This window comes from Labrus bergylta, chromosome 16, assembly GCF_963930695.1.
Source record: "Labrus bergylta chromosome 16, fLabBer1.1, whole genome shotgun sequence".
Classification (NCBI taxonomy): Eukaryota; Metazoa; Chordata; class Actinopteri; order Labriformes; family Labridae; genus Labrus; species Labrus bergylta.
Window position 1 is genome coordinate 26,771,709 of NC_089210.1, and position 26,790 is coordinate 26,798,498.

A 26,790-nucleotide genomic window follows, 5' to 3' on the forward strand; every position below is an offset into this window, starting at 1 on the left:
CTACAGCCGATGGCCAACCACCACATATGTTCTGCGCATGCGTGAGAGGAAATAACTCTCCATGCCAGCAGGCAGCGGTAGTCCGTTGTTATAATTCAATTTACAAGAAGACCATTTTCACACCGCTGTCGCGCAACACTCGTATCAGCACATATTTTTTGATGCTGTGGTCTTGCATGTGCGCCCTTATGTCATACTATGTCCCATGTGACTTTGTTGATGAAAAATATCTGCTCGTTACCTGGTTTACCAATTTCCAGTCAGTCAGGATAAATTAATTAGAACTTATGTGCAGGTCTGACATTGTGTCTATACATATTTTAATAAAAAATGAATAAAAAAATAAAAAACAAGTATTTCATCAGTCTAGTTGATTTGCAGCCAAAGATGGTTGAAATGTCTTAATGGATAAAAAGTCAAAGGGATTGAAAGTGTGGTATAGGAACCATTTTTTTTTTTTTTTTACTAAATTATGAACCTAGTAAATTGCTTATGAGAGTTTGTCCTGTTGTTGCGAAAATAATTACCATACATAATGGTAATGTATTCAGTAATGTATTGCTGTCTTTACAATCAGTGCAAAACACTTTTTAAAGAATAGGGAGATAGTTTAGAGATAACTACATTGCAACAATTTACCACATAAAAGTAGTTCTCCATAATTTGCCACTTTATCAAAACTGCCGTTCCAGAAAAGGTCACAAACGTGTAGCCATATAGAGCGTTTATTATTGGTTTATGGGTAACGTAGTTTCCTTGCACCTAAATAATCCTTCACGTCAAAGGTTTGACGCTTTTGCGTACGACTTCATATCCCAGAGGTCACCGCGCATGGCACGTTGGTTGACGTTAGTATTAGCTCACGCGGACCTTATCTGGGAGTGCTGAGTCGATTTCCCTCTCTGGTGTTTCGCCGGGTTTTTTTTTTTAGCTTTTTTCACCTGAATAAGAGACGAAACATTACACTTCTGTTGGAACAGCCTCTGTTGATTTAAGGGTTATACATATACATTTGCCTTTGGGTGAATACGTAACATAGACCAAGGACTGCGAAACTCAAATCTCAGTAGTCAAAAAAACAAGACCCACGATGGACCCGAGAGACACTGCCCCTGATTCCTGGGAACAAGAGGACGATGTGGAGGCCACAGTCGACGGACAACTTGAATCAACATTTACAGCATTGAATGTGAATGCTAAACCGTTTGTGCCCAATATAAATGCTGCCGAATTTGTCCCGGTATTTGTCACGAAAGGACATCAGGAGAATAACGATTCGGCGGGTAAGATCACTGTCACGTTGGGATGCTATGTTGGCTAGCAATAAGCTAGTTGCTAATAGAAGCCTGGGTTCTGTAGTTGCTAGCCCTCAAGGCACTCTACGGACACGCGTTTCCTAAAGCGCGATAAAACCAGACATTTTTCCTTAGGTGATATAGTTTTTCAGAAGATTTTTCAGGTGCCACTAAGATCAAACAATATATATCTACAAACTCAATGAAACTTGTATATTTCGTTGTTAAACTGTTTCATAACTTTAAAGTTAAAAACACAACCGGCATTAGCTTGCTAACTAGCTGGTGTGGTTTCACCATTGACCTCTAGTCCAGCTCTGTTTATTAATGCATTACAGCACAACTGCCGTTAACTGGTTATTGTAAAAGTTAGACGAACTAAGCGTGAAAAGTTGCAGTTATCAATGAGAGTAGCCGTCTAACTTTCCGTGATAATGAGGATACTATGAGTATTAACCCATCACTGGTAAGAAACTAGATGGAACGTGAGAATATGGTGTGACGTGATGTTCTGACGCACTGCTGGTCAGAAGTGAAGTAAATGTGTAATTAGAAACTGCGTCAAAGCTGCCTAGAGATCCGACAAGGCAGTTAACAGTCTAATCGTTTTATTAAAGCTTAAGCATGTCTACAAATACTTTAGACAATATTTGGTGTTTATAGTCAGTGATTGTGGTTTTAAAACCTACCAATATCGACTCGAAACACATTATGGAGAGTATTTCTAAGTTTTCTCTAGCGTAGAGGAATTTCTTGACATTAAAACAGTTTAAACCCCCTACTATTTAACATGTTTGGATGTAGTGGTGGTCGACATGGAAAAAATATCTTATCATGCACACAAACTGTGCTAATACGTTTAGTCTTTAAAAAAAAAAAATGTTTTCAGGGCTCTGGAGGTCTCCCCCAAGAGCATTTCTAACACCAGGAATGGCTGTCCCTCAATTTGATCAATACTTATGCACAATTTGAAGGATTTCTTCACTCTTTTGAAATTATGATTCAGTAATGTGTCCTCTTTTTGTGTTCATCAGGTACATTTTCACACAGTTTTGTTTTATGACATTATTGGACTAACTTTAGTTTTGTTTGTAGACTGGCAAAAACATATAATCAAACATAATACAGAAGTTTATGATATGATGTGATGTGTCACAGATGGTCAAAGCAAGTTTTAGTGAAAGAATAGTTTTATTCATAGAGGGGGTGGGGGAATCGTTGATTGACAGACAGGCAGTCACCATGGTTACTACCTCTAACCTGCCTGCTGCACACTGAACGAGAGGAGAAAGAGCTGCAGACTGACATCACCTCAAGCAGCATGCATATGCAAATCAATGCACAAGTAAGTGATTGTAGGCTTACTGTTAAAAAAAATTAACAGCCAAGGTCCGGACCTCGCTGATATGATCACCAATCTTCGTTCCATAACGTTGTTTGGCCTAATCCCAGTGTTTCCCATTAATTAACTAGACTGTGGTGGCCCGTCATAGTCTAATTTGCCCCGCTAGTGTCAGGGAATTATTATCAACTATAAGAACATTTTAAGTACAATTCACCCTGTTAAATGTGATGTGTGGCTGCAGTAGCCTACACCGGAATGTGTGATTGTTTGTCAGTTCCCTAAAACAGTCTGTTACCTTGTTTATAATACCTCCTGCAGTGTTACAACTCACAGCCGCTCGGAGCTTTTCAATCTTTGCGCAGGTTTTAAAAACAATCAAAGATGTTTGATCCCCCTGTCAGAAAAAGCAGCATAACTAGTTGTAAACCTAGATATCAAAATTCTAGCTGAATATTCTTTTAGGACCTGCAGAACAACTTCTGAAAGAGTGTAACAAATCCATTTAGCCTAAAGACGCTGCGCAGCTCCGCTGCGCAGCTCCGCTGCTCACCTGTTGTCTTGAAAAACTGCACTTAAAATGTAATTTTAAGTCTAACCTTTGGATCAGAGCTTTTTTCAAGAGTGTATCTTCCTCATGTCAAAACGTGCATTTTTAGATAAAGGTCGGTCCGCGGACTGCACTTGAGAGGGAGAGATAGAGAGCTATACTGGCGAGTGAGATTCTGGGAACGTGCCATTGCGCATGTAAGTGGACGTACAAGAAACAAAAAGTTAAATTGATCATTACTCTACAGTTTACATGTCAACCTGTGAACTACATGGCTGACTGCAGTCTCTGTTAACAGACTGATGGCATCCAAACTGCTCAATGTGCGCTGAGTGGTCCTCTGTCTGTGCGTCTGCACGTCACACTCCCTGCTTATAAAAAAGTGTATAAACTGGTCATAAAGCACGTCTAAACGTTCTGATTTTGAAATGTTCTTAAATCGGTCTGAGCTGCTGTACTCTAAATATTTATAATACTGAACATTACAGTTAATTTATAAAATATGCTTTTGCGCAGCAAATTGTATGACGTCATCAAATAGAAGCATGTTGTGGAGGAGGAATGATCCACATGTGGACAAGAGGCTGGAGAGGAGCGATAATCATAACTGAAAGAGGAGTAGGAACAGTATGCCTGCTTGAGGGTCTCTATGGGCCAAGCCTAAAGCAATTTAACTTAAATGGGCATTGGATTTTATGTTTTGACAATTTGTGCACTACAAGAGCACAACATTTTTAGAAGAGAAAAAGTTTTTCATTCATTTAACCTCTTAATTTTGCACAAAATGTATGCATCTAACTTTAAAAAGTTTTCTCCCTGGCGTGCATGCCCCCGGACCCACCTAGAGGGTTCGGTGTACCCCCACCATAGTCTCATGAAATCCTGTGGGAAACACTGTAATCCCTATATGTTCCATTATCACAACAGGTGAGCTTCGAGTGGAGAGGCTTGTTGGTAACTTTTAAAAATCGAGAGAGCAGAAAACATAGACAGCAACATTTTAAACACGGGTTATATCTCCCATCACTGACTGTCTTGTCTGAGCTCCGCTCTGTCTGACTCTCAGAAGATTGTAAATGTCTCTCCGGCTCGTTTAGTTTGTTGTCTTGCTATCTAAGATGTAAACCTTAACTGTGCAAACTATGCAGATAAGTTAACTGTTGCTCACGCCGTGTCGGTTTGCAAAAATATCAAAACACTTGTTTATAACCGGGATGGAGATGACTTTACGGACTAACTGCCAATTCACACATACTGTGCTCACCGTGGTCCATCAGCGGCGCGCACTACGCTGTACTTAGTTGCCACTCTAGTCAATCATTGTGTTCACACAGCGCGCGCTGCGGTCCGTCTCAGGCGCGTGCCACCAATTGCACTCCATTTCATATACGCTGCGAGTCTATTTTAAAACTGTGGCGCTGACAGAAAGCGGCACGCATGGAGTATGTGTGAAATGGGGGTAACTCTTAAGTTTCGTTTTCATTTTCACCGATGCTAGGGATCAGAAGGGAGGGGGAGACGTGTCTGTGTAAGAGCCTAAACTGCACATATTAGCCCGGTTCTACGATCTCTCTGCTTTGGCAGATCGTCAACACATTCAAATTCTTCACGATCTAAAATCTGGGTGTCTAGTGTTTTAAGCCTGATTTATACTTCTGCGTTGAATAAGTAGTTGATTCACGTAGCCCTGTACCTACGCGTGTGTATGTTACCTGACGTGCACAAAAATGTAATCACAAGCCCTGTGATAGGACCACCACCGTGTAACATTGCTGTTATTGCCAGCATTTTTTATATTCTGCAAAAAAAAGAATGCTGTAAGCCAGTAGCCAGTTAATTGCTTCTCAATATGCAGTGTTCAACAAATTTATTGCTCCACAGCGGAGAAAACAGAACTTAATAGTAAGTCCGCAAAAACAACTCCATTCGGGTTATATGCAACTGTTCTGATATTTTTCCAAAGCGACACTGCGTGAGAAACAGTTCACTTATCTGTTGTTTGCACAGCTAAGTTTACATCTCGGATAGCGAGACAAGAAACCATTTAACGAGCCGGAGAGACGTTAACAGTCTGCAGAGAGAGACAGACGGAGCTCAGACAGTCAGTGACCCGCAATTCACACATTGCAGCGTGGTCCGACCCTAACCCTTTTGCTCTGTCAGACGACTCGCGCCTAATTCACACTGGATCCGTTTCTGGGATGTCAGCGCAGCGGAACGCACCCATGACACATCACAGGAGAACTACAAGATCCCGCGGGAATTAGGAGAAAAACATGCAAACAACATGTTGCTTTGTCAATTGTTAATTCGGTTCCTGTTTTGAAGTAATGTTGATGAAGTGATGAAAAATCGCGAGTCCGTATATTGTGTTTTATTTTGAAATTGACCGGATGCTCTGTGCGTTTCCTTGTCTGACTTCCTGTCCGGGCTGTCATAGTCTGTCCAGCTTGACGCGAACCTCCAGCGCACTCTGGCGAAAATAGACTCGCTGCGTATTTGAAACGGAGCAGGGAGCTGTGTTGTCAGTGGCACGCGCTGGAGACGGAGCACAGCGCGCCCTGTGTGAACACAATGATTGACTAGACTGCCAGCTAAGTACAACGTAGTGCGCGGCACTGACGGACCGCGGCGCGCACGGAGTATGTGTGAATTGGGCTTGATGGGAGATATAACCCCAGTGTTTAAAATGTTGCTGTCTGTGTTTTCTGCTCTCGGTTTGTAAAAGTTACTATCAAGCCTCTCGACTCGAAGCTCACCTGTTGTGATAACCAAACGTATAGGGATTAGGCTAAACAACGTTATGAAACGGAATCGTATCTAAAAGGTCTGCACCTTGACTGTAAATGTTTTAACAATAGGCCTACAATCACTTATTTCTATACATTGATTTCTATGCATGCTGCTTGAGGTGATGTCATTCAGCAGCTCTTTCTCCTCTCGTTCAGTGTGCAGCAGGCAGGTGAGAGCGAGTAACCATGGTGACTGTCTGTCTGCCAATCAACGATGTCCCGCCCCCTCTATGAATTTAACTATTTTTTCAGTAAAACTTACTTTAATAATGTGTCACAGAATGAATATATTATGTTTGATTAAATATAAACAAAACCTTAAGTTAGTCCAATTATGTCATAAATAACAACGAAGCCTATAAACAAAGGCTGCAGAGCCTACATAAAGCTACAGCTGTAGGAATTCTGCAGAGCATGCTTTCAAATGAATACATCACTGTGCAAAAATGTTCCTGATGAACACAGAAAGAGGATACATTACTAAATCATAATTCAAAGTGGTGCAGAAAACCTTCAAATTGTGCATAAATATTGATTAAATCAAGGGAAAGACATTTCTGGTGGTTAAATGTTAAGGGTGGGATTTGTAGGGACCTCCTACAAATGTGTTTTTCAAATAGACTAAACTTGTCAGCACAGTTTTTGTGCTTTTAAAAACATTATACAGGAAAATAACTTTGGTTGAACTGGTCAGTAACTTGCAAATTAGTCTTAAGATCAGTATGGAAAAAATCTTGATCGTGATTTTATCATAAAAAAATTGTGATATATTTTTTCCGTATCGCCCACCTCTAGTTGAAAGTTGTTCAAGTCATATTATTGCAACTTAGATGATCTGCGTCCCTTTTAGATCATTGTTATTTTTATTTAATTATTAATAACGTTATATATTACAATTTCTTGTAGAAACCAACATCAAATATCAGCAAGGCATCTACACTAAACATTATACCAGAATTTAAAAACAATGTTCACCTTCTTCACACACAAAAGAAAAATTAAATAAATACAAAGGCATTATTAAATTATAAGTCAAATCAATAAATACACCAAATACATATTGTCTCCGCATTGATCCTCCAACAGATCTCAGTCCATACAAGGTCATCGTTAAAGTTTTCGTGAACCATCTGATATGTGAGTCGCTTTAAATGTTTGTGGGACGGCATTATCTCATCTCCTTTCGTAAAAGATGGTCCAGTTTATCCTATGCTAAAGGAGGTTATAAAGGAGTGAGAGGGAGAGAGTTCTTGACAGTTCGTTCAGTGAACGACTGACTGAGAGGGGGAGAGAGACTCGGAATTCCCGTTCAGTCCGTTCCTTCGACCAAAAGAGTCTCCAATAAATAAAAGATATGAATGAAATAAAGTATTTTAGAATGAAATGAAGTAATTAATATAGCCTATATGTAAAAATATTTATTTTTAATTACAGTGACACCTTTTAGTTTATTAAGCCAACAGTTTTGTGAATGCCCTTTGAGCACATAATAAACCTAATCACATCTGGGACAGTATAGTTTCATCGCAGAACTATTAATATTTAATATTAATTTTTTTCTTTTGGCGCTCATGATTTTCCTTTGGCGCTAGGTAAAACCTCTTTGGGGGGCGCCAAAGAATTCTCTATACAGGAAAAATCCTGACATGCATGTTGTGCTAACAACAGCATAGGCCACTAAGGCGCACATTAGCCTAGTCTAGCCTAGCTGCTGTCTGTCTGCCTGCCTGTCTGTATGTATAACAAACATGATGTGATGATGTGTGGTGGGACCAGACGGATGTTAATAAAACTGCAGAACCCATGGTGTGGCCTAAAATTAGTTGCAGAAGTATAAACCAGGCTTTACTCTGGCCTTAAATTTAGGTGTCTCCTCAAGGTTAATTGAAATGGTTTTGAGAAATAAAAAAGGAATACATTTGTTTTCAGATTTTACAACACTCAATGTAGGACCTTTATAGTTACCTTGCATGAATTTGGTCTGCAGCTTGTGGAACAGGTGGGCCTTGTTTTTAGTAAAGTAAATTTATAAAGCACATTTCATATGAAAGAACACAATGTGCTTCACATTAATTCAAAAAAAGAAATGGTTACATCAAGTCAAAGTGCAAATAGAGAAAAGATTTATTGCACACACACCCATATGTGCATATATGCTCAAACATATACATGTTAAAGGGCCCATATTATGCTTTTTCTGGTTTTATATGCTCTTTAGTGTGTTTTCCAAGTGTCCTGTGCATGTTTAGGCACATCTATTTGCAAAAATTCAAAGTCCGCAGAAACGCGGCTTCTCCTACGTCCTCCTGTTATATGCATCATTCGCTGCATGTAATGCTCGGTTCTAGCCCCCCTCGGAAAAAAATTGCCAGTGTGACGTCTTGTCAGTGTGATATCACTGATCTAAGCCCATTGGCTCGTTGTGGCAAGCCCAGCAGTTCATGTTGCAGGGCCATTAACTTCTGTAGTACGCCCACCAATTACGGCAGAGCCGACAGGCCCACCAATCAGATCAGACTTGGTACACGTGGGGACACTTTTTTCGAACTTTAGCTATTGTGAACATACTTTAGTAGGTACATACATTAACTATATGAACCCCAAAAAGGGCATAATATGGGCTCTTTAATATCATGTTGATATCAAGGGTCAAGATAAGACAACACCCACACACCCATTTAAAGCTAAACTAACTGTCTAATTAATGGGAATATCATTTTAAGTACCTTTTCTCTTTCAGTTGCTGTAGACAAGAATTCCAGCATGGAGGTGACAGATAATGCGGGTAAGTATATATGTGTGAGTCCATCTGAGCCATTAGCCACATGTATGCTGTTACTGCTCTAGTGAATGTCCGAATGAAAGTGAATCAGTCAAAATTGAAGATTGGGATTAACAAAGTCATGAGTTATTTAGGCACAGTAATACGCTTAGATCTTTTGAAAAATAAACGTTATTTCACCAGGAAGTCCTTTGAGATTAAAAGGCACACTCACACTAGGCAATCCATACTGTGCCCAAGCACGTTTGACCCGCAAAGTGCAGTTCGTTTGACTAGTGTGAGTGCTCCATTTTAAAGTATGGCACACTTCCTTGGCATGATTAATGGACAAAAAATTTACTGTCAATTCATACATGCGATCTCATTTCCAGATTTTCCCTCAGGGATTAATAAGGTATATAAAATTCAAACTCAAAAAAATTCTGTGTGGTGGTGATTTACTTACTCCTATTTCCCTATGCATTCAGAACAATCTGCACTCTTCAGTGTTTACCACACAAAGATGATACTCCAACGGGCTGCCTAGGTATATTTTAGGCCGCCCTAGTAGCCTATATTAAACCCTTTTCACACATACGGAAATCTCCTGAAAAATGTGTGAATGCAAACGGCCGCATTTTTCGCGCAGACTTTACCCGGAGTTCCTCCGACCAGACCCCTATTATTTTTTTCTGCAGAAAGTCAGAGTGAGCTGATGTCTGAACGCGGCAGCATATACTCCGGAGATTTCAACTCAAACCAATGGGAAGAGAATGACGTTTATATACAGTGACTGCCTTAAGTGTCTGCACGCGACCACTACAATCTCCGTGCACGTAATTAAACGGCTGCATTATGTTTTCTGTTCGTCAGTATGTTGTTCTCCGCTCTTTTGTGGATGTTGTCATTCCATTGGACTACACGTAGCATTAATATAATGGCAAATATTCTCATTATAACGTTGTGTAGCGGACTCTGTTGCTTCAGCCTGCTTCTTCCGCGTTGTTTATTTACGCCACGTTTTACGTCAGGAAATCCCCCGACCCCCCTTCCCTCTGACAGGGATAGTCCCCCGCTCTGAGGAGCATATGTGAACGGCTAGGTCGGGAGAATCTCCGGAGCAGTCCTCTGTAATTATTTAGATATTATCCGGAGTGATATTATGTGAAAACGGCTTTACTGACCTTTTTTTTTTTTTTTTTTTTTTTTAATGTATCCGTTAAATTGCTGCCGTAACAGAGAGATAGCGGTCCGCTATGTCAAAGGCCAATATTTTATTTAGCTTCTTGCTCTCTTGGATATGCTGCCCACACGAGGCTCCCTTGTTGTAACAATTGGGTTGCAAGTTAACCTTTTTAAAATGGGAGTTTTGTTGTGTTGCTCGGAGCTCCCGAAGACAATCTGTGGGTTCAATGCAGGTCTGGGTGTTGTCATTTATTTCCAAGCAACATTCCGTGCTTGGTGTGCAGGCAGGCAGGTGCGAGCGTCTGTCATTCAAACTGTCCCGACTCTTCTTTAAACAAACAAAAAAGTTAATATCAGGTCTTTGCTGCATGACCACATGTCACAGAAACTAATCACATTTAATTTTGTTTGCCAATCCTTACAAGTGCATAATAGGGCTGTTGCAGTGAAGGAATTTTCACCACAGTGATCCAAGGTGGCTCAACAGCTCGGTGTGCGGTAGAATTGTATCCCCCCCCCGCCTTTTTTTATTAAGCACATTTGTTTGTGAATCAGGGGTCAGAAACTTGTCTACCATCAATAATATATGGCTCAAAAGATTTAGATTGTGACTTTTACTTAGGTTATAATGTTAAACAATGCTGTGATAATAAGTGACAGAGACAAACACAGGGATTAAAGATCTCTGTCGCTACGACGGATTTCTGTCAATTTCGCAATTGAAGTATTTTTAGTCAGTGTCAATCAGACAAAACAAAGTCGAGCAGAATGTGGGTTAGTGACAGACCTTCACGTGCAAACTGCTGCTGTCCTGAATCCTGTAGTGTAGTAGGCATATCCGTTTATGTGGCATTTCAATGTACAGTCAGAACTTTGATCTGCTGAGTGACGTCTGCTCGGCGTAAGTTTTATTACCAGCAGGCTGGGCAAACAGTCGCCGAGTGCTCCGCTACCAGACACACTCCTTTAGGAACGCGTGTGAAGACAACAGGTCTCGTCTTAAATGTTGGGTGCGTCTTATACACCGGTGCAACCAATATACCAGTAAACATGCGCCGTCATTACAGCGGGGCAGCAGCCACTATCACTGCAACCTGATGCGATTAAAAACCCATCCCGTGTATTGAAAGCTGAGTGCACGCTGTGCTGGGAAAAACGGCGACACAGACCAGGCTGGCTGCGTGACTTTTTCCACATCTTCTTCCTCACAAGGTCATAATCATGCATTTACAGAAAACAGTGGTATTTTGTTCCGTAAATAAACCTTGTGGAGTGCTCTTTTGATTGGAGGGTCCTATATTTAAGTTAAAGAGAGACCAGCAGAGTCGGGCAGCGCAACTCGCAAGCTAGGAGTCAGTGCCTCACAACTTTCCCTGCAGGCTGGGAGCTCAACTACCGTACTGTAGCTAGTAGGAGTGCAAACTCCTGAACGTAACAAAAGACGGGACTTTAAGAGCTGCACAGCTGCACAGAAACTGCACGTTGTAGACATCGCTGAACACCATATAAATCGTCATGCAGGAAAACAGTTTAAACTTCTTTTTCTCTCTGAGACCTTCAAAACAGGGTGCGTCTTATATACTGGATTTTACAGTAATCTAAAGTGTTCCTACCCAGCTGAAGTCTTCGGCATTTTGTCTTCCCAAAGAGTTCCAGAGGGTGATAGCAGCAATGGAGAAGGCCCTGTCCCCCCAGGACAGATACTTTGTCCTGCAGGGGGGGACAGGAGGTTTGCATCTGCAGACCTGAGTGTGCGGGAGGGAGTGTGTGGTGAGGATGAGGAGCTTGAAGTTGACAAGAAATATTACCTAGCAGCTGGAGGTCCTCAGTTACTTCCTTCCTTCCAATGTTTGTCATTCATATTTTCGTGATAAAGGGCCCATCAAACTAGCGTGCCTTAGGGCTTTGCGCTAACTTTTAGCACTGGTGCTACAAAGGTTGAAAATCTTGTGGCACAAGACAAAAACTTGTAGCACGATATATAAAACATCTGTTACATTTCTAAAACAAACTACAAGTATTGCAATTTATCATTTAAACAGGTTGTGGCTGACAAAGGGACATACATTTTGCATAGTGCTGGACGATATATCGTGAAGCTCGATTCGATCGATATTTAATTAATGCTTGATATGGAAAAGGGAACATCGATTTTATTTTTTAAACTACTTCAAAGTTTTCTTGCGATATTTCATTTCTCCGTGAGATTTCCGCGGCAGCGCTTGTTGCGCGGAGACGAAAGGGCGGAGGAGACTCCACTCCTGCCGCTGAGTAGCCTAGGTCTTGTAAGCGACCAACACGGAGGAGAAAGATGCGAGCGAGGCCGAATTACTTCCAAAAAAAGGCACATAACGCAGGGCTTGACATTATTACTAGCCCGCTGGCACTGGATGAATGATTGACAGAGTCCGGGCCAGCTGATTGCACGTTCAGCTGGCGGCTTCACTGCTGTCCCTCCCGCGAGCGCGCTCGCTACACTCTAGTAGTACACTCGGACACAGATCTTAGTGCAGGGTTTCTCTACCAAAACACACATTTGGTAAAACGGTTTTAAAACCATCAGATCCTGACGAGCCGTGCTAAAATCAGCATTCAAAGAATAGAAATCACCGGAAAAGTTTTGAGTGACAGCAGAAAACAGAACGGAAAAAAGTTTCAGCCACAGTGACAGACAGCTGGAGGAGCTGGAACACGCTGCAGCTACATCTCCCCTTAAAGTTAAAGACTAGATCCTGGTAAAGCTAAAAGTTATTCACAAAGCATCTTAGCCCTTAAGAGAGCTCCTAAAGTAAAGATCGAAGAATTAAGAGTTTCTCACTGAGAAGAAAGGAGGAGAGATTCCAGCTCTATCACAGCCTCATATTAATATCAGATTAAGTAGACTCTTACAGTTACCAGCATGGTGAATAAACATGAGCACATAATATAAGAAAAATACACAATATTTTTATAATTAGAGCTCAATTAATTAAATAAAAGTTGTAATTCACTCTTGCATCAGAATGGTTCAAGGGTAAATTGGTGACTGTTATTCTTCAAATCAAAAGTAATGTTCCTGGGCCAGCGGTTACAATGGTCGGGCCAGTGATATATATTTTTTTATACAGTGGAGTTTCCGTTTTATAGGCTACATTTATAAACTTTAATACAATAAATATCGAGTCATATTGAATATCGACATTAGGCAAAAAAAATATTGTGATATCAAATTTAGGCCATATCAGCCAGCACTAATTTTGCATACAATACACTCAATCCAAACTGGAACAAGAAGTGTTTTTAGTTAAACATTTTCTTTATTTGCCCATAGGACAAAAGTATAAACATAGACAACATTACAGTTTTTTTTGTACCACCCCCTTTTTTAAACAACAGCATTATGAAAATACTTATTTAATAATCAATGCTTATAATGTTCAAGTAATAGGTTATTTTATGTATGGAAATGTTTAAACTTTTTAAGAACATACTGACAAGGTCTTGCTCATCTTAAACAGTATTTGAGTCATTTTAGTTTATTTTGATTCTGGTTAGTCTCCATTGCAGCTGTTTAATGAAGTGCTGATTTAGCTGCAACTAAACTTGAGAGGCAAGAGTTTATTCCTGATGTCTTTGAACTGGGCTCTTTTTGGGCAATTTCAAGTATCACATCTGGAAAGATCTTCAACCGCATATCTCCGAAAATGAGTTTCTCCCCTACCCTTTGCCAGCTCTTTCACTTGATTATTCTGTATTTTTACAATCATGGCCCTGGGTCTCAAACTCCACACAGGACCAATTATGTGTGCAACCTCTACAGACAAACTTTAAACACCCCCTTGAAAAAGTTTGCCGTGAAAGCTGTGGGATCACTTTTCTCTATGTCTCTCTTCAACCCAAACACCTATAGATACAGCCTTCTGCTGTGCATTTCCATCTTCTCTATTTTGACTTTAAGCTCCTTATTTTCTTCAATTAGATTGTGATAGTTTTTCAAGTGTATCCATGTGAGAATCCAGGCTGATGTGCCCTACCTCCAAGTCACTGAGTTTTCTGACAGCATGAGTCAAATTCTGCCTTAAAAGCGTCAAGCTGCGGTTGAAGTCTATCAAAAGCAGACCCAATTTCTTCTCATATTATTGAGCATATCAAAGCCAAAAACTCTGAATGGCTCTCCGCAAAGACCCATTATCCGTGGCGATGTCCTGCTCAGCGGCTTATCCTCTTTGCGCCTCTTCAACTTCCAACAGACTGTCACTATATTTAAGTAACTTTCCTGCAGTTTTCCTTTGGTTTCCTTGGCATTTCGAATGTATCACTTTAATTTTCACTTTGTCGCAGCCGGTAACATTAAAGCACTGCATAGTTCTTAAAGTTTCACCAACCAATTCTGCGCATGCTCAGCACACCAACGTCTCTGCAATGGTTCAATAACGCTGACATGAGTGGGTATTTCTGTGTTATAACTACTTTTAGGCTGCAGGGACCTCCAAAAAAAAGCTCCAAAAAGCTTAATGTTTTATCTTCTGAGAATTCCCCCAAACCCATATACTTTCTTTTTGTATCTTGTCATATTTTAACACCTCTAGAGTTGTCAAAACCAACTACCAGCTGACAGTTAAATTGCTTAGGCATCCAATGCACTTGACTGTAGTACACCTTTTCAGGCATTCATATGTTATATAAATGCCTGTTATGATAATCCACAAGTAAGATAATATCTGTTGCCTTAGATCTTGAGCTTTCAAACAAAACAGAAAAAAATTTCAGTTTTATTTCTCGGGACCTATGTGGGGAGCCCCCTGTTACTTGTGTTATGTCAAGAATTTTCAGTCAGAGGAAAAACTTTTTTGCTTAAAAGCCTGAACTTGGTCTGTGGTCATGTTGCTGGCATCAATTTAAAAATTTGCATATACTTCTCCAGATACAATTAAATTGATCAGTTTCAACCTATATATTTTTCTTGTATTTTGTACTATCTTTTGGTTGTAATTCTAGTCTGATGATAATTACTTAAATGCTCTATAAATTAAATAAATGATTGCAGGAATTGTGCTTTAAAAGTCAAGTGAGTTCACTTATCCTTGATGTTAATTGGTGCCAGATGCACAAATAAACGCAAAAGACACAAAGAGGACAAAGGTATAGAGCCCCTTTGTTGACAAGAAAAAATAAAAACAAGTCGTAACCACATAACATGTGGCCTCGCTTGGCCATAAGGCAGAGAGGGCTTATGGATGGACAATTGCTCTAAAAATGTTAGATACTGGAGTGTTTACAGTGTTAGCTTCTTCTAGAATGGAGGGTAGTTGAATACATTATTTTAGGTAAAACAAGCTGACTAATTTGGGACTTCTAAATTATGTTATATAATTTTGCATTGACTTGTGTACCGTATTTTCCGCACTATAAGGCGCACTTAAAAGCCTTTAATTTTCTCAAAAAACGACAGTGCGCCTTATAATCCGGAGCGCCTTATATATGGATCAATTGGTTAATTGGTTGATCCATACTGGTTGTACACGGCGCTCAGCGACACTGACTCGGATAATGACGAGAGGGAGCCGGGCATGTTGGATGCCGTACTCGCCAAACTGTTTAATTCGGACACTGAAGAAGAAGAATTTGAGGGATTCGTGGACGGGGAATGAACTGAAAAAGTGAGCTTTACGTGTTATACGTAACTGAACAATGTTGAGTTATGCAGTAACGCAGGGGTGCCCAACCTTTTTTGAACCAAGATCTACTTTTAAAGTTACCAGTCTGCCGAGATCTACCAGTCCACATAGTGAGCCATAGCCTTTACCAACAGCCTACAAACGCATTTAATACTCACACAACAAACAGAAAATAATAAATGAGAGTTCTGTAAAAAATAATGCAGACTACAGCAGGCTGCTGTGAGATGATTTTGCTTTTGTTAAATTAGCTGCAGACACGGTGAGAGTGAACGGAGTAAAGTCCAACCGACTGTTTGACCGGGTCACGTGTGTTCCCACCTCGGTCCGTACGGATCACGGATCAACTGTGTGCTGTAGCACTAAAAGTAAAAAGGTTTGCGTGGTGGCTGGCGCTCTAGTGCAAGTGTGTGTGCGTGTGCGTGTGCGTTTGCGCTGTTTGTTGGTGTGTCTCGTCCCCCGCGATGCTCACAGTCATGACAGCAGAGAGGAGCAGAGAAAAGTAGCTGCAGCTTCATCAAATGCGCTTAATACTCGTAGCATAGTTTCTATATATGACTTTTTGGTAAAACATTTACCCCCCGGTTTTACCTGCACGTCCTTGCGCATGCCTGCACTCTCTCTTGCGTGCGCTCTCTCGCTCTCTCGCTCTCTCGCTCTCTCGCTCTCTCGCTCGCTCTCTCATGCACGCAGCAATTTCATGAATAAATGAAAAATTAAATACACACAGGTCGGAAGTATACTTGGGCTCCCAACACAGGTATCGTGTGTGGGAAACAGTGCAATGAGATGAAATTGAAATCACTTTTCTATTTTACAATTGTATTTTATATTGACAAAACATCTCGCGATCGACTGAGAATCAGTCAGCGATCTACCTGTCGATCGCTGAATTAGCGGTATCAGACTGTGTTTCTTTTACGTGTTTACAACTGAACAAGGCTGGGAGATATTGTGAATATGCACATTAACGTTTGAACAACGTTGAGTTATTGTGAATGCACTACGTATAAAACTACGTTTTGAGAGTTAAGAGAAACGTCAAAGAAATAATTTATTATTTGGGGAAATCGTCTTATGTACTTTTGTTTTTGTAGTTTTATACGTTACGTTTTATACGTATTTATATTTATATATTCACAATATCTCCCAGCCTTGTTCAGTTGTAAACACGTTCTATTCAATGCCTCTTATAATCCGGTGCGCCCTATATATGAAAACAGTTCTAAAATAGGCCATTCATTGAAGGTGCGCCTTATAATCCGGTGCGCCTTATAGTGCGGAAAATACGGTAATTGTCATTTCAGATCTCACTTTAAGGCAGTATCGTAGCAATTATGTTAAAGGTATAAAAACAACCAACCACAACACTTTACAGATAAGAAGTTGTACCTTTTACAACTAAGAAATCCATGACGGAAAAATGTAAGAAACTTATCCTGCCGAATTTTGATATTCAAAAATTATAGGTTAATTCTTAAGTAAATTTCTTAAGTAATTGATAACATTTTAAGTTCCATCTATATTTCACCAATTTGAGTTGTTTTGGGGTGTTTGTTGTGACCTTGCAGCTCCAGTGGAGAATGGTGACACAGAGACGAGCACAGAAGAGCTGTGGGACCAAAGAGAGTCTGAGCCAAATCAGGAGGAGCCAGGAGGCGGGGACCGGGGGCCCGAGTTGCCAGAAATTACAGAGAAAACAGCTCCGGATATGATTGAGGAGGAAGAGGAAGTGCAAATTCCCAAGGTTCAACCAACACAGCCAGATGCCCCCAGGAAGGAACACATTAATGTTGTGTTCATTGGGCACGTAGGTCAGTTCATATCACCATTTTATTGTACGTAATCATGTGAATAATACAAGCCCTTTTCAGACTGCTTTTTTCCCAAGTGCCATAACTAAGCCCAGCCGTCATTATGTCTACTTGAATTTTTTCATATTGATTCTGCAACGGCATAATATTGTTGTTTCCATCTGTGTAGTCAGCACGGAAGGACTTGTAACGCCCCTTAGTGTCACTTGTGAAAACAAGTTGCAACCGTTAATCTAACCACCAGGAGGAGCAGTGATTATGCTAATGATTATATCAAATCATTAGCATTTCAGTGCGTAATGGCCCATTACTACTGATAGCTCTCCCAGTCCCCACTCACATATTGTCAGAACTACGATGCATTTCAGTCTCAAAGTATGATGCCTGTAACACAAGACATACTGGTAAAAACAAGCAGATCAAGAACAGTGCGTCATTCTTTCGTTAGGTAAAATGTAATTTGAATTTTGGATTTGATTAGAATTTTGTTTTTGAAAGCATTTCTTCATTTGGAGTTTTTAAACATTCGTGGGGTTAATTTGAAACAGACGAGCCGGAAGAACGCCTTAGATTCAGGTTCTGGGTAATTATTTTTCCATTCTTTTACCCAAGTTTACTGAATGCGACATGCTATTGAATAGGCAACATTTCTTCATTTTAATAAAACTGCAGTTTTTCATATGTCTTGATATGCAAGATATGCTCTGATGTTAGACTACAAGCTAAACGAACGGGCATCTCCGTCACAGAGTGAAGATTCCACGAAGTGAAAACAGATGGTACTAAAAGAGCTACACAGCTGTACAGAAGCTGCACATTGTGGACTTAAACACAATAGAAATCGTCACGTAGGTAGACGGTTTAAAAAAAGTCCAAGTTTGTTCCAAACTTTTTGAGAAAGTGACGACACTAATACCAGTGCAACTTAAATTAAAAACGTATTAAGTCCTCTTATGTCTTGGTTACAGCACAAGGCTCAAAATACCGACCTGTTGAATTGTAAAGCAATCAGGAGTACTACCAAGTAAATTTGACCATTCATGTAGCCCTATTCAGACTGCCTTTTCAAGGCGTAATATATATCCCTTTGATGTTTTTTCTTTAACATGAATGTCACAGAGGCGTAATAGATGGGATGAAGTGAACCCTCCATTTTACTGTCCTCTGGGACAATAACTGAAGCATTACAGGGGCGAGACAGGATTGCCAGAGGAGCCAGCAGGGGGGTGCAGCAGTGTGTGTGTGTGTGTGTGCATGTTTGACTGTGTGTGTATGTGGGGCTCCCACTGTGCCTTTAAATTGACAGACTGGGACACCAATATTACGCCACTGCAGAAACAATATGAATGCAGAAAGACATAGTTACAGCGCTGTTGTAGAAACGCAATCTGAAAATGGCTACTAAGATGACTGAAGATAAGGGCTTTCTGCTGACTTGTTAGTCACTCATTAAAACTCTTTGTCTGTGTGTGTGTATATATTACATATGTGTTTATATAAATACATGTGTTTGTTTATGTGTGTATGTTGTTTATATATATTTTTTCAATTAAATGCACATTGTGCTGGTCTCTAGATGCAGGAAAATCCACTATTGGCGGACAAATTATGTGAGTGAAACAAACTCCTTGTGTTAACATCCTTTTCTTTTAATGACTGAAATAGAAACTTCACGTAAGGCCTTTGATTTGTTAATTTTTTCTGTTTTACCCTTCCTCCTCAAAAGGTATCTAACCGGCATGGTAGATAAGAGAACATTGGAGAAATATGAAAGAGAAGCCAAGGAAAAGAACCGGGAAACCTGGTAAGGGGGAAATGCTTTATCTGGCAAACTTGCTCTATATTCTCTGACAGAATCCATCCCAAGATGGTGTTTAGTATTCAAATTTAAATCAGTTTATTTTTTGTGAAAATGTTAAGGAAGCGTGTGTTTGTTTTTTCATGATCAATCTTGTTAAATCTTGACGATTTACGCCTTTTTTTTCTACGTTTGGATGACTTATAAAAACGGGTCTGGGCCGGGGGACAGACACAGTACCTATAGTATAACTACAGTTTGATTCAGAATTACAGCTATAGTGACTGGGAGACAGATCTAAGGGAGGCGCAGAGAAGCGTGTAAGACTGCAGCTTTGCCTCCTGGTCTACACTCTGTGTTGTTGTCAAGGTTTTGGACTAATAACCTCTGCTATGTTTCTAGATAATAGAGCTGCACCGTCCAAAGTGGGATGGATGCCGTCTCTAGCTAGCAGACCAGGTTTTCCCCAAAAAGACTGCCAGTTATCTATGAAGCCCACATCGTTTGCTGGACACCACCTCGACAGCCAGCGGTTGAGTGATGACATGCGGCTATACATGTCATCACTGGTCTGATTTGGGAGGGGTCCAGAGAACACTACAGAGTCCGACATCGTCTTAACAAAAGTACACACCGACTCCACATTAACCTTAATGACTTCCGACTGGCGTAGTCAGGAGTCATTAGTGCCGACATGAATTACGATTGTATCAAATCTACCTTTAGTCTTTGTCAGCAACTTTAAATGAGATGCGATGTCGCCCGCTCTGGCCCCGGGGATACACCTAACTATGCCCGCTGACTTCCCTAGCTTCACGTTTCGGACTATGGAGTCTCTAATAATCAGAGTTTTATTCTCAGCGGGTGTGTCGCTGAGTGGGGAAAATTAGTTTGAAACGTGAAGTGGTTGGTGGGGAACCGTGTGCTTCGATTTTTGACTATGCGTCCCTCGGACAGTAACCCAGCCACCGCCTCCTGGCAGCTCGGGAGCTACCGGGGGGGAAGCCAAGCTATGTCGGCCCGCATCGGCTACAGGTGGCTGGCTAACTACTGCTGCATACGATGACTCTGACTCAATGGTGCGGAGCCGTCTCTCTAACTCAGACACCCTTGCCTCCAAAGCTAAAGATAAACTACATTTCTTACATGTATCATTATCACTAAAGGAGGACGAGGAGTAACTTAACAGCAGGAGAGGGAGAGACAGAAAAAGAAGCCATTGCAAATAAAGCTAACTGCTAAGCTAGGCTAAGAGTAGGTAGCTAAAATAAACAAAACTGTTAAGCAGGTTTGTCGCTAGAGAGAGAGAGAGTGCTTTTCTATTACTTATGTTTGTCTGAACGTACAGTGTGTTGGAAACAACAGTCGTAAGAAACTAGGCAAAATTAACAACTAAGCTTTTAGCTCTAACAATCAGCATTGAGCACCACAGTACAGCGGAGAACAGAACAGGAAATGATGCAATACGCTCACCCGTAGTAGTTGATGAACACCAAAGACCTGCGAGTTGTTCCTGCAACTCCCGTTTCTGAGCGCAGCTGAATGCATCTCTCATTGTCTGAGCACTCTTGAATGCAGCATGCTAACAGCACATCCCCTGAGTAACGGCAGAGAGAGAGGGACATGCCCAGAAAAGTGCAACTAAGCCTTCTTTATTTTTTGATGCTTCTAACGGACTTTTTATTATTGTGTGTACGTCCGTCAGACACAACTACACACACCCAGGCCTCCCCTGGTGAGAGTGTGCTCACCAGCACACCAGCACTTGTTTAATAAAAGGAGGAGGTTTAGACCTGTTCTATAGGAAAGGTATCCTTATGACGAAAATAAAATTAACTTGACCATCAAGGGTTGCGGGGGATGCCGTTGGGGGGGGTGGGCCGCCCCCCTAATGTAACAGTAGGGGAAACACTGCTCTTGACCCCATGGTGGACAGGCGGCGGATGGTGCAGTGAGTTGAATAGAAGAATACTTTGGAGTGCGGATGGGTGTGTTCATGTGCAGGAATGTTTATGTCACTAGTAACCAAATCAACAATGGAATATCACTTGTCTGTCTCCAAGGTATCTGTCTTGGGCGTTAGACACCAACCAAGAGGAGAGGGACAAAGGAAAGACAGTGGAGGTGGGCCGAGCATACTTTGAAACTGAAAAAAAGCACTTTACCATCCTTGATGCTCCAGGTCACAAAAGCTTTGTACCCAACATGATCGGAGGCGCATCACAAGCAGACCTGGCTGTTCTGGTAAGTCAAACGAAAACGACCAACAATCTTAAAATGTTCAGTTTAATTACTGCATGTTAGAATTATCTAACGAAAAGAAAATGCCCAAAAATTAAATTCTAACAACATACCTCAACACTGCTTTATTCACAGTTCTACTGTGTAAATGCAAACAAACGAAAATCAAATTATTTAAAAAAATATATTTTTTATTTTCTGTAATTGAAACCATTACCGTAAAATCCGGACTATAAGTCGCACCGGCAGGGTCCGAAATTAACACCTGCCAAGCGCCAAATGTACCGTTTGGCAAGTACTTTTCAGAGGGCTATCCACCACAGGGTGGGTAAATGTTTTATCAAAAAGTCATAAAAACAATGCTATGAGTATTAAGCGTGTTTGATGTAGCCTAGCTGCAGCTACTTTTCCCTGCTCCTCTCTCTGCGGTCATGACTGTCTTTGAGCATCAATTTGCTTTTAATTTCAATAGAAAAATTGTTTAAAGAGAATAACGTTTTTCATACATTTAGCTTCTTAATTAACAAAATTGATGCACTTACTTTACTGAAACTTAATTGCCAAATGGAAAATCTGCCCAAATTACACGCTTGGTGTAATTTGTCTTTTGGTTTTCCTGTCTTATCTCTTCGCAGTAGTTGAGAGGGAAGTTATTTTATGTTGCACAGAGCCGTAAGGTCCTCACACGCCAGCACTCCTCCGCTCTCGCTCTCTCTAGCAAGCACCGATTTTATGAATAAATTAAATTAAAACATATTGGAAATGTAATGGACGGCCAGAAATATACTTGGGTGTCCCGCTCAGGTATTGTCTATGTCTGGGAAACACTGTAGGCTAATTTGTGACAGAAAACAATGTAAATTGAGTCCTGGTCCTGTGCTTGCTGTTGTTCATATCAGGAAATGGGGTGTTTATAGCATTAGCAACTTAACACAACTCATCTGAAATAAAAAGGACAGAAACAAAACTAACCCTGAAAAAACCTCACAGGTAAGAGCTACAATGTCCTGAGAAGGGAAAGTACTGACTTAAAAACATCTTTCTCTCATCTAATTAACTGAACACACAGTCATTTAATACCTATACTGTACCTCTGTCATTTATATATTTTAGCTTACAATGTTAAGATATTGATAAAGACATTGATGGTTAAAGCACTTTTTCAATTATAAAAAAGGAGTTAATATTTATAATGCTGTTTGTCTCTGTTTATGAAAAAGTAGCCATGTGCAGTAATGTCGAAAAATTGAGGATGAAGCATCGTGATATCAAATCTTGATTTGACTGTTGACTGGATAATCTAATCTATTTGAATCGTGAGACCAGCGGGGATGCACAGCTGAGAGTGTCAGCTCTTTATTGAATCTTTATTCAATCAATCTTGATTTGTTTAGCGCCAACTCATAACAAATTGTTATCTCAAGACACTTTACAAAAGAGCAGGTAAAATACCTTACTCTTTGTTACATTAAGTTACTGGCTGTTTACTTCATAGCCTTAGCTGGTAGTTGTCCCTTGTAAAAATAAGCTTAATGTGGCTTTTGACAATTAAGGACATCTTACTGTCACAACTGCTGGAAGTAGACCTGAGATGAAATAGAGCTTTTCTAGTCTTTTTACTTCTCGAAGCATTTTTTCCATGCACACACATTCACACGCCTCTGACACAGCAGCGGGACCAATTTGGGATTAAGTGTCTTGCCCAAGGACACCTTGACGTGAGTTTAGGAGCTTGGGTTTGAACTGAGACTACCAAATCCACCACTGATTCACAGCTGCCCTGACATTCATAAGTAATTGTGAAATAGCTTAATCATTAGATCATTAAATACTTCTGAATTATGTATACCTGCTGTTTTCTCTTGCATCATATATAGTAGGATATAACAGGATTTTTCCTAGCTCAAAATGTGGCAGTGGTGATACCTTTCCTACCTTGTACATGTGTACATGTACCACGCATGCTGGCTAAACACCTTTTATGAAGGAAATTAATTGTAAAATTGAAGAGGAAAAAAAGAAAAATCTCACATTCAAACCTAATTTATTGTACAAATATGTGCCACCATAGCTCTGTATAACACCATACAAAATTATGTTGGACTGAGAACATAATTCCCTTTTTATATTTTTACTAGGGGTGCACAAAACTTTTGGTTCGGTACGGTTCCAAGTTTTGAAGCTTCGGTTCGGTACATTTTCGGTACAGCAAAGGGACCTCATGCAACACTTTTATTAGGAACATTTATAATTTCCCTTTTACACATTGGGCTAAGTGCAGCATCGACAGTTCAGATTTGTACACCTGCTCAGGTTACTTTTTAATAACATTTTAAATTAAACATTGTAAAAAAAAAAAAAAAACTTATGCTGCTTCAACCAAAAGAGTCTCCAATAAATAAAAGATATGAATGAATTAATATAGCCTATATGTAAAAGTATTTCTTTTTAATTTCACTGATACCTTGTAGTTTATGAAGGCAACAGTTTTTTGAATGCCCTTTGAGAACATAATAAACCTAATCACATCTGGGACAGTATAGTTTCATCGCAGAACTATTAATATTTCACTCTGTCGATATTAGAACTTCAATGGCATTTGTTATGGCTTTGGTCCGTTCAGAATTACTAGCAAAAGGCTGTCTGTTGGGGGGGAGGGTGTTCATTCTATCATGCTGCAGGTTATGCTCCCACACAGACGTCTCTCCCCTATTTGCGCAGCAGCGCTGTTGGATCATTGCTGAAAATGAAAACAAAACTTAAGAGATAGTCCGTAAAAAGAACTCCATCCCGGTTATATGCCACTGTCAAAACCGACAAGGTTCGAGGAACTAGTAATCTGCACAGTTTATGTTTGAACTTTTTAACAATTTACTAACTAAAAGTTGTGTCCCATATCCGCGGCCGCAGCCTTCCTTCACACTGAGGTGTGCTTTCGCTTTGCGATTAAAGAACTTCTGTTCCGCGTGCCCTCGGATCGGAAACGGTCCGGTCCGAGTATGTGTCCCTTTACACCCCTAATTTTTACGGTAGTTAAAATCTTTTTTGCAAGTTTCTTCACTATAGAATTTTTTTTTTTAACGATCAACAGGACTGGGAACTGATTCCATCCACTGCAATCAAGTGTGTAAATGGGTAGGTGTGACATGCGGTGTAAAAGCGCTTTGAGTAGTCAGAAGACTAGAAAAGCGCTGTACAAGCTCAAGTCCATTTACCATAACTGCTTTTAAAATCACAAGCTGATTCCATGACTTGTTGATCCTGACTGTGTAATTATGTATTGTTTCTCTCTCTTTATGCCTTTGAGTGTGAATGTTATTTGTTACAATAACAAGTTAATGTTTTTATCGGTTATTATTAGGGTGTTAGTTTTTTCTTCTATGGTACTTCTTACACATGTTGGCATTTTCAACCTTTTTTAAACAGGCACTACAAATCTTTGACCAAGCCATGATGGAGCTGCTTATTGAATAAATAATATTTTTTACTGGGATGGGGGAAGGGAGAGAGACGGAGAGCATTTGCATACGAACAGAAGTGCAGACTTCAAACAAAAATGTCACATTTTTCATGCACTCTTGTGTTGCTCTGTGTGACTCTCAGAAACTACAGACTGCAGCGGATTCCATATACTTCACTGATAGATCTAACAGTCACAGCTTTATCAGATGAATGATCCTGTCGCTATACAAATAAAAATTGAAATTAAAAATTGAGATTCGCAGGCTGAATGGGCGTTGGGAGATCCACATAAGTCTTAATGATTTTGTCCTTAAATTATAAAATGGGACAATTCATTGGTAGTCACATATTCGTTTAGGGCATCCCTTTACATCAGTGTAGCAAATAAAACACAAACACTCTGGTGGAAAATTTTAACATCTTTTAATTTTCTCCCTCTTTTATTGTTTGGCGTTTCCTGGAGCACTGGATTGACTACAAAACAGCTCCGCCATCATATCAGTGTACAGTATGGGTGCAAACGAGTACTATAATCGTTTTGTAGTCTACATTTTTGTAAATGTTTTAGTGCTGCAACAACAAATCGCTAAAAATGTATTAATTAAAGTGTTGGCAACAAATTTTATTATCGATTAATGCGTCACTCCCTATGTCGCAGACTGTCGAGAGAGCAGAGCTGGTATTTCGGATATTAAACATAGCAGAGCGGAGAGAATGGTTCAACCGAAATCTTCTAAAGTGTGGGAGCACTTCACAATGCTAAAAACATGAGTTAGCAAGCTTTGCAATAGCGATATGGCGTGGCACGAGAGCACCACAGTGATGATGCAGCACCTGAAAAGTAAACATGTTGGAGTCATCGCTGACTAGGAAGGGAGCTTGACAGCAGGGTAAGTCACTACAAAATCCCATGTTTGTTCAGTTTTCAAGTAAGAAAATGTAATGTTAGTCTCTCTGGTTGCTCGGCTGGTGCTTGTGTTTACTTTTTATCCAGCTTGACAAGCATGAAAAGTTCATTAAAGTAACGTTAGCTGGTTAATGACGGCGATAGAGCAACTTTCTACTTCGCCTACGCCAAACAAGCTTGGACTAAAGAAAACATTTATTATTTTGCCTTTTAGGCCCACTTTCAATACGTTGGCATATATATTCTTTGCTTTTTTCCCATATTATTGTCTGTTGACGTTGGGATATATTTTTTTGTAGGTGTGTGTTTTACATTTTATTTTAGTTTAATGTTTTTTAAAGCACTTGGTGAGCTTGCTGTAAATAAATAAACAATTAAAAAACGAATGTACTTACTACAATGATTTAATGATTAAGCTTCCAGTGTTAATTTTCTGAAATAAGGTGAGAGTTAATACACTGCACTGTATGAAAGTGCATTTAGACACTTAATTAAATTTGTGTTAAATGAGTAGTTTTTAGGGTACCTGTATGAGTGTAAATAAATATATATTATAAAAATGTGTGTTGTCTCTGCAATTGCTCTTTGGGCTACTTACTTGCCTTTATAAGGCATATTGATTAGATGTAAATTGGGCTGTTTTACTAATACTATCTTTTTCATTGCAGAAAACATCATGTACACCACAGCAAGCATCTGTCTTGACAGATCCTCAACATGCTCGTCGCTGACGAGGCCTCTGACGATGGTTGAAAATAAAGATGCAACTTCACTACAATGATCCCCACCTTGAACCCTGGCTACACTCTTCCCTCAAGGACCCATTTCACAGAGCTCATGGAGACGTCAAAGCTGTAACCAGTTGTTTTTTAACTTTTGTTTGCACTGTCAATGAACTAATGTTCTGTTTTTGAATAAATGTATGGAAATTCAAAATGTTTTTTTTTATTTTTTTATTCAAGTCATCGATTAATTGGAAAAATAAT

The 26,790-nt window shown here is 40.0% G+C and overlaps 1 protein-coding gene across 1 annotated transcript in view; it reads left to right on the forward strand.

Annotated features, from left to right (window-relative positions):
* Positions 1-858: 858 nt before the first annotated feature.
* Positions 859-26,790, forward strand: part of gspt1l (G1 to S phase transition 1, like) — a 44,522-nt gene continuing 18,590 nt past the window's right edge. Inside the window, exons 1-6 of the mRNA XM_020644226.3 lie at positions 859-1,283; positions 8,720-8,764; positions 17,154-17,396; positions 18,973-19,006; positions 19,123-19,200; positions 21,258-21,438. Coding sequence (XP_020499882.1) covers positions 1,091-1,283; positions 8,720-8,764; positions 17,154-17,396; positions 18,973-19,006; positions 19,123-19,200; positions 21,258-21,438 — 774 coding nt within the window. The 5' untranslated portion in view covers positions 859-1,090. The remainder of the gene's footprint in view (positions 1,284-8,719; positions 8,765-17,153; positions 17,397-18,972; positions 19,007-19,122; positions 19,201-21,257; positions 21,439-26,790) is intronic.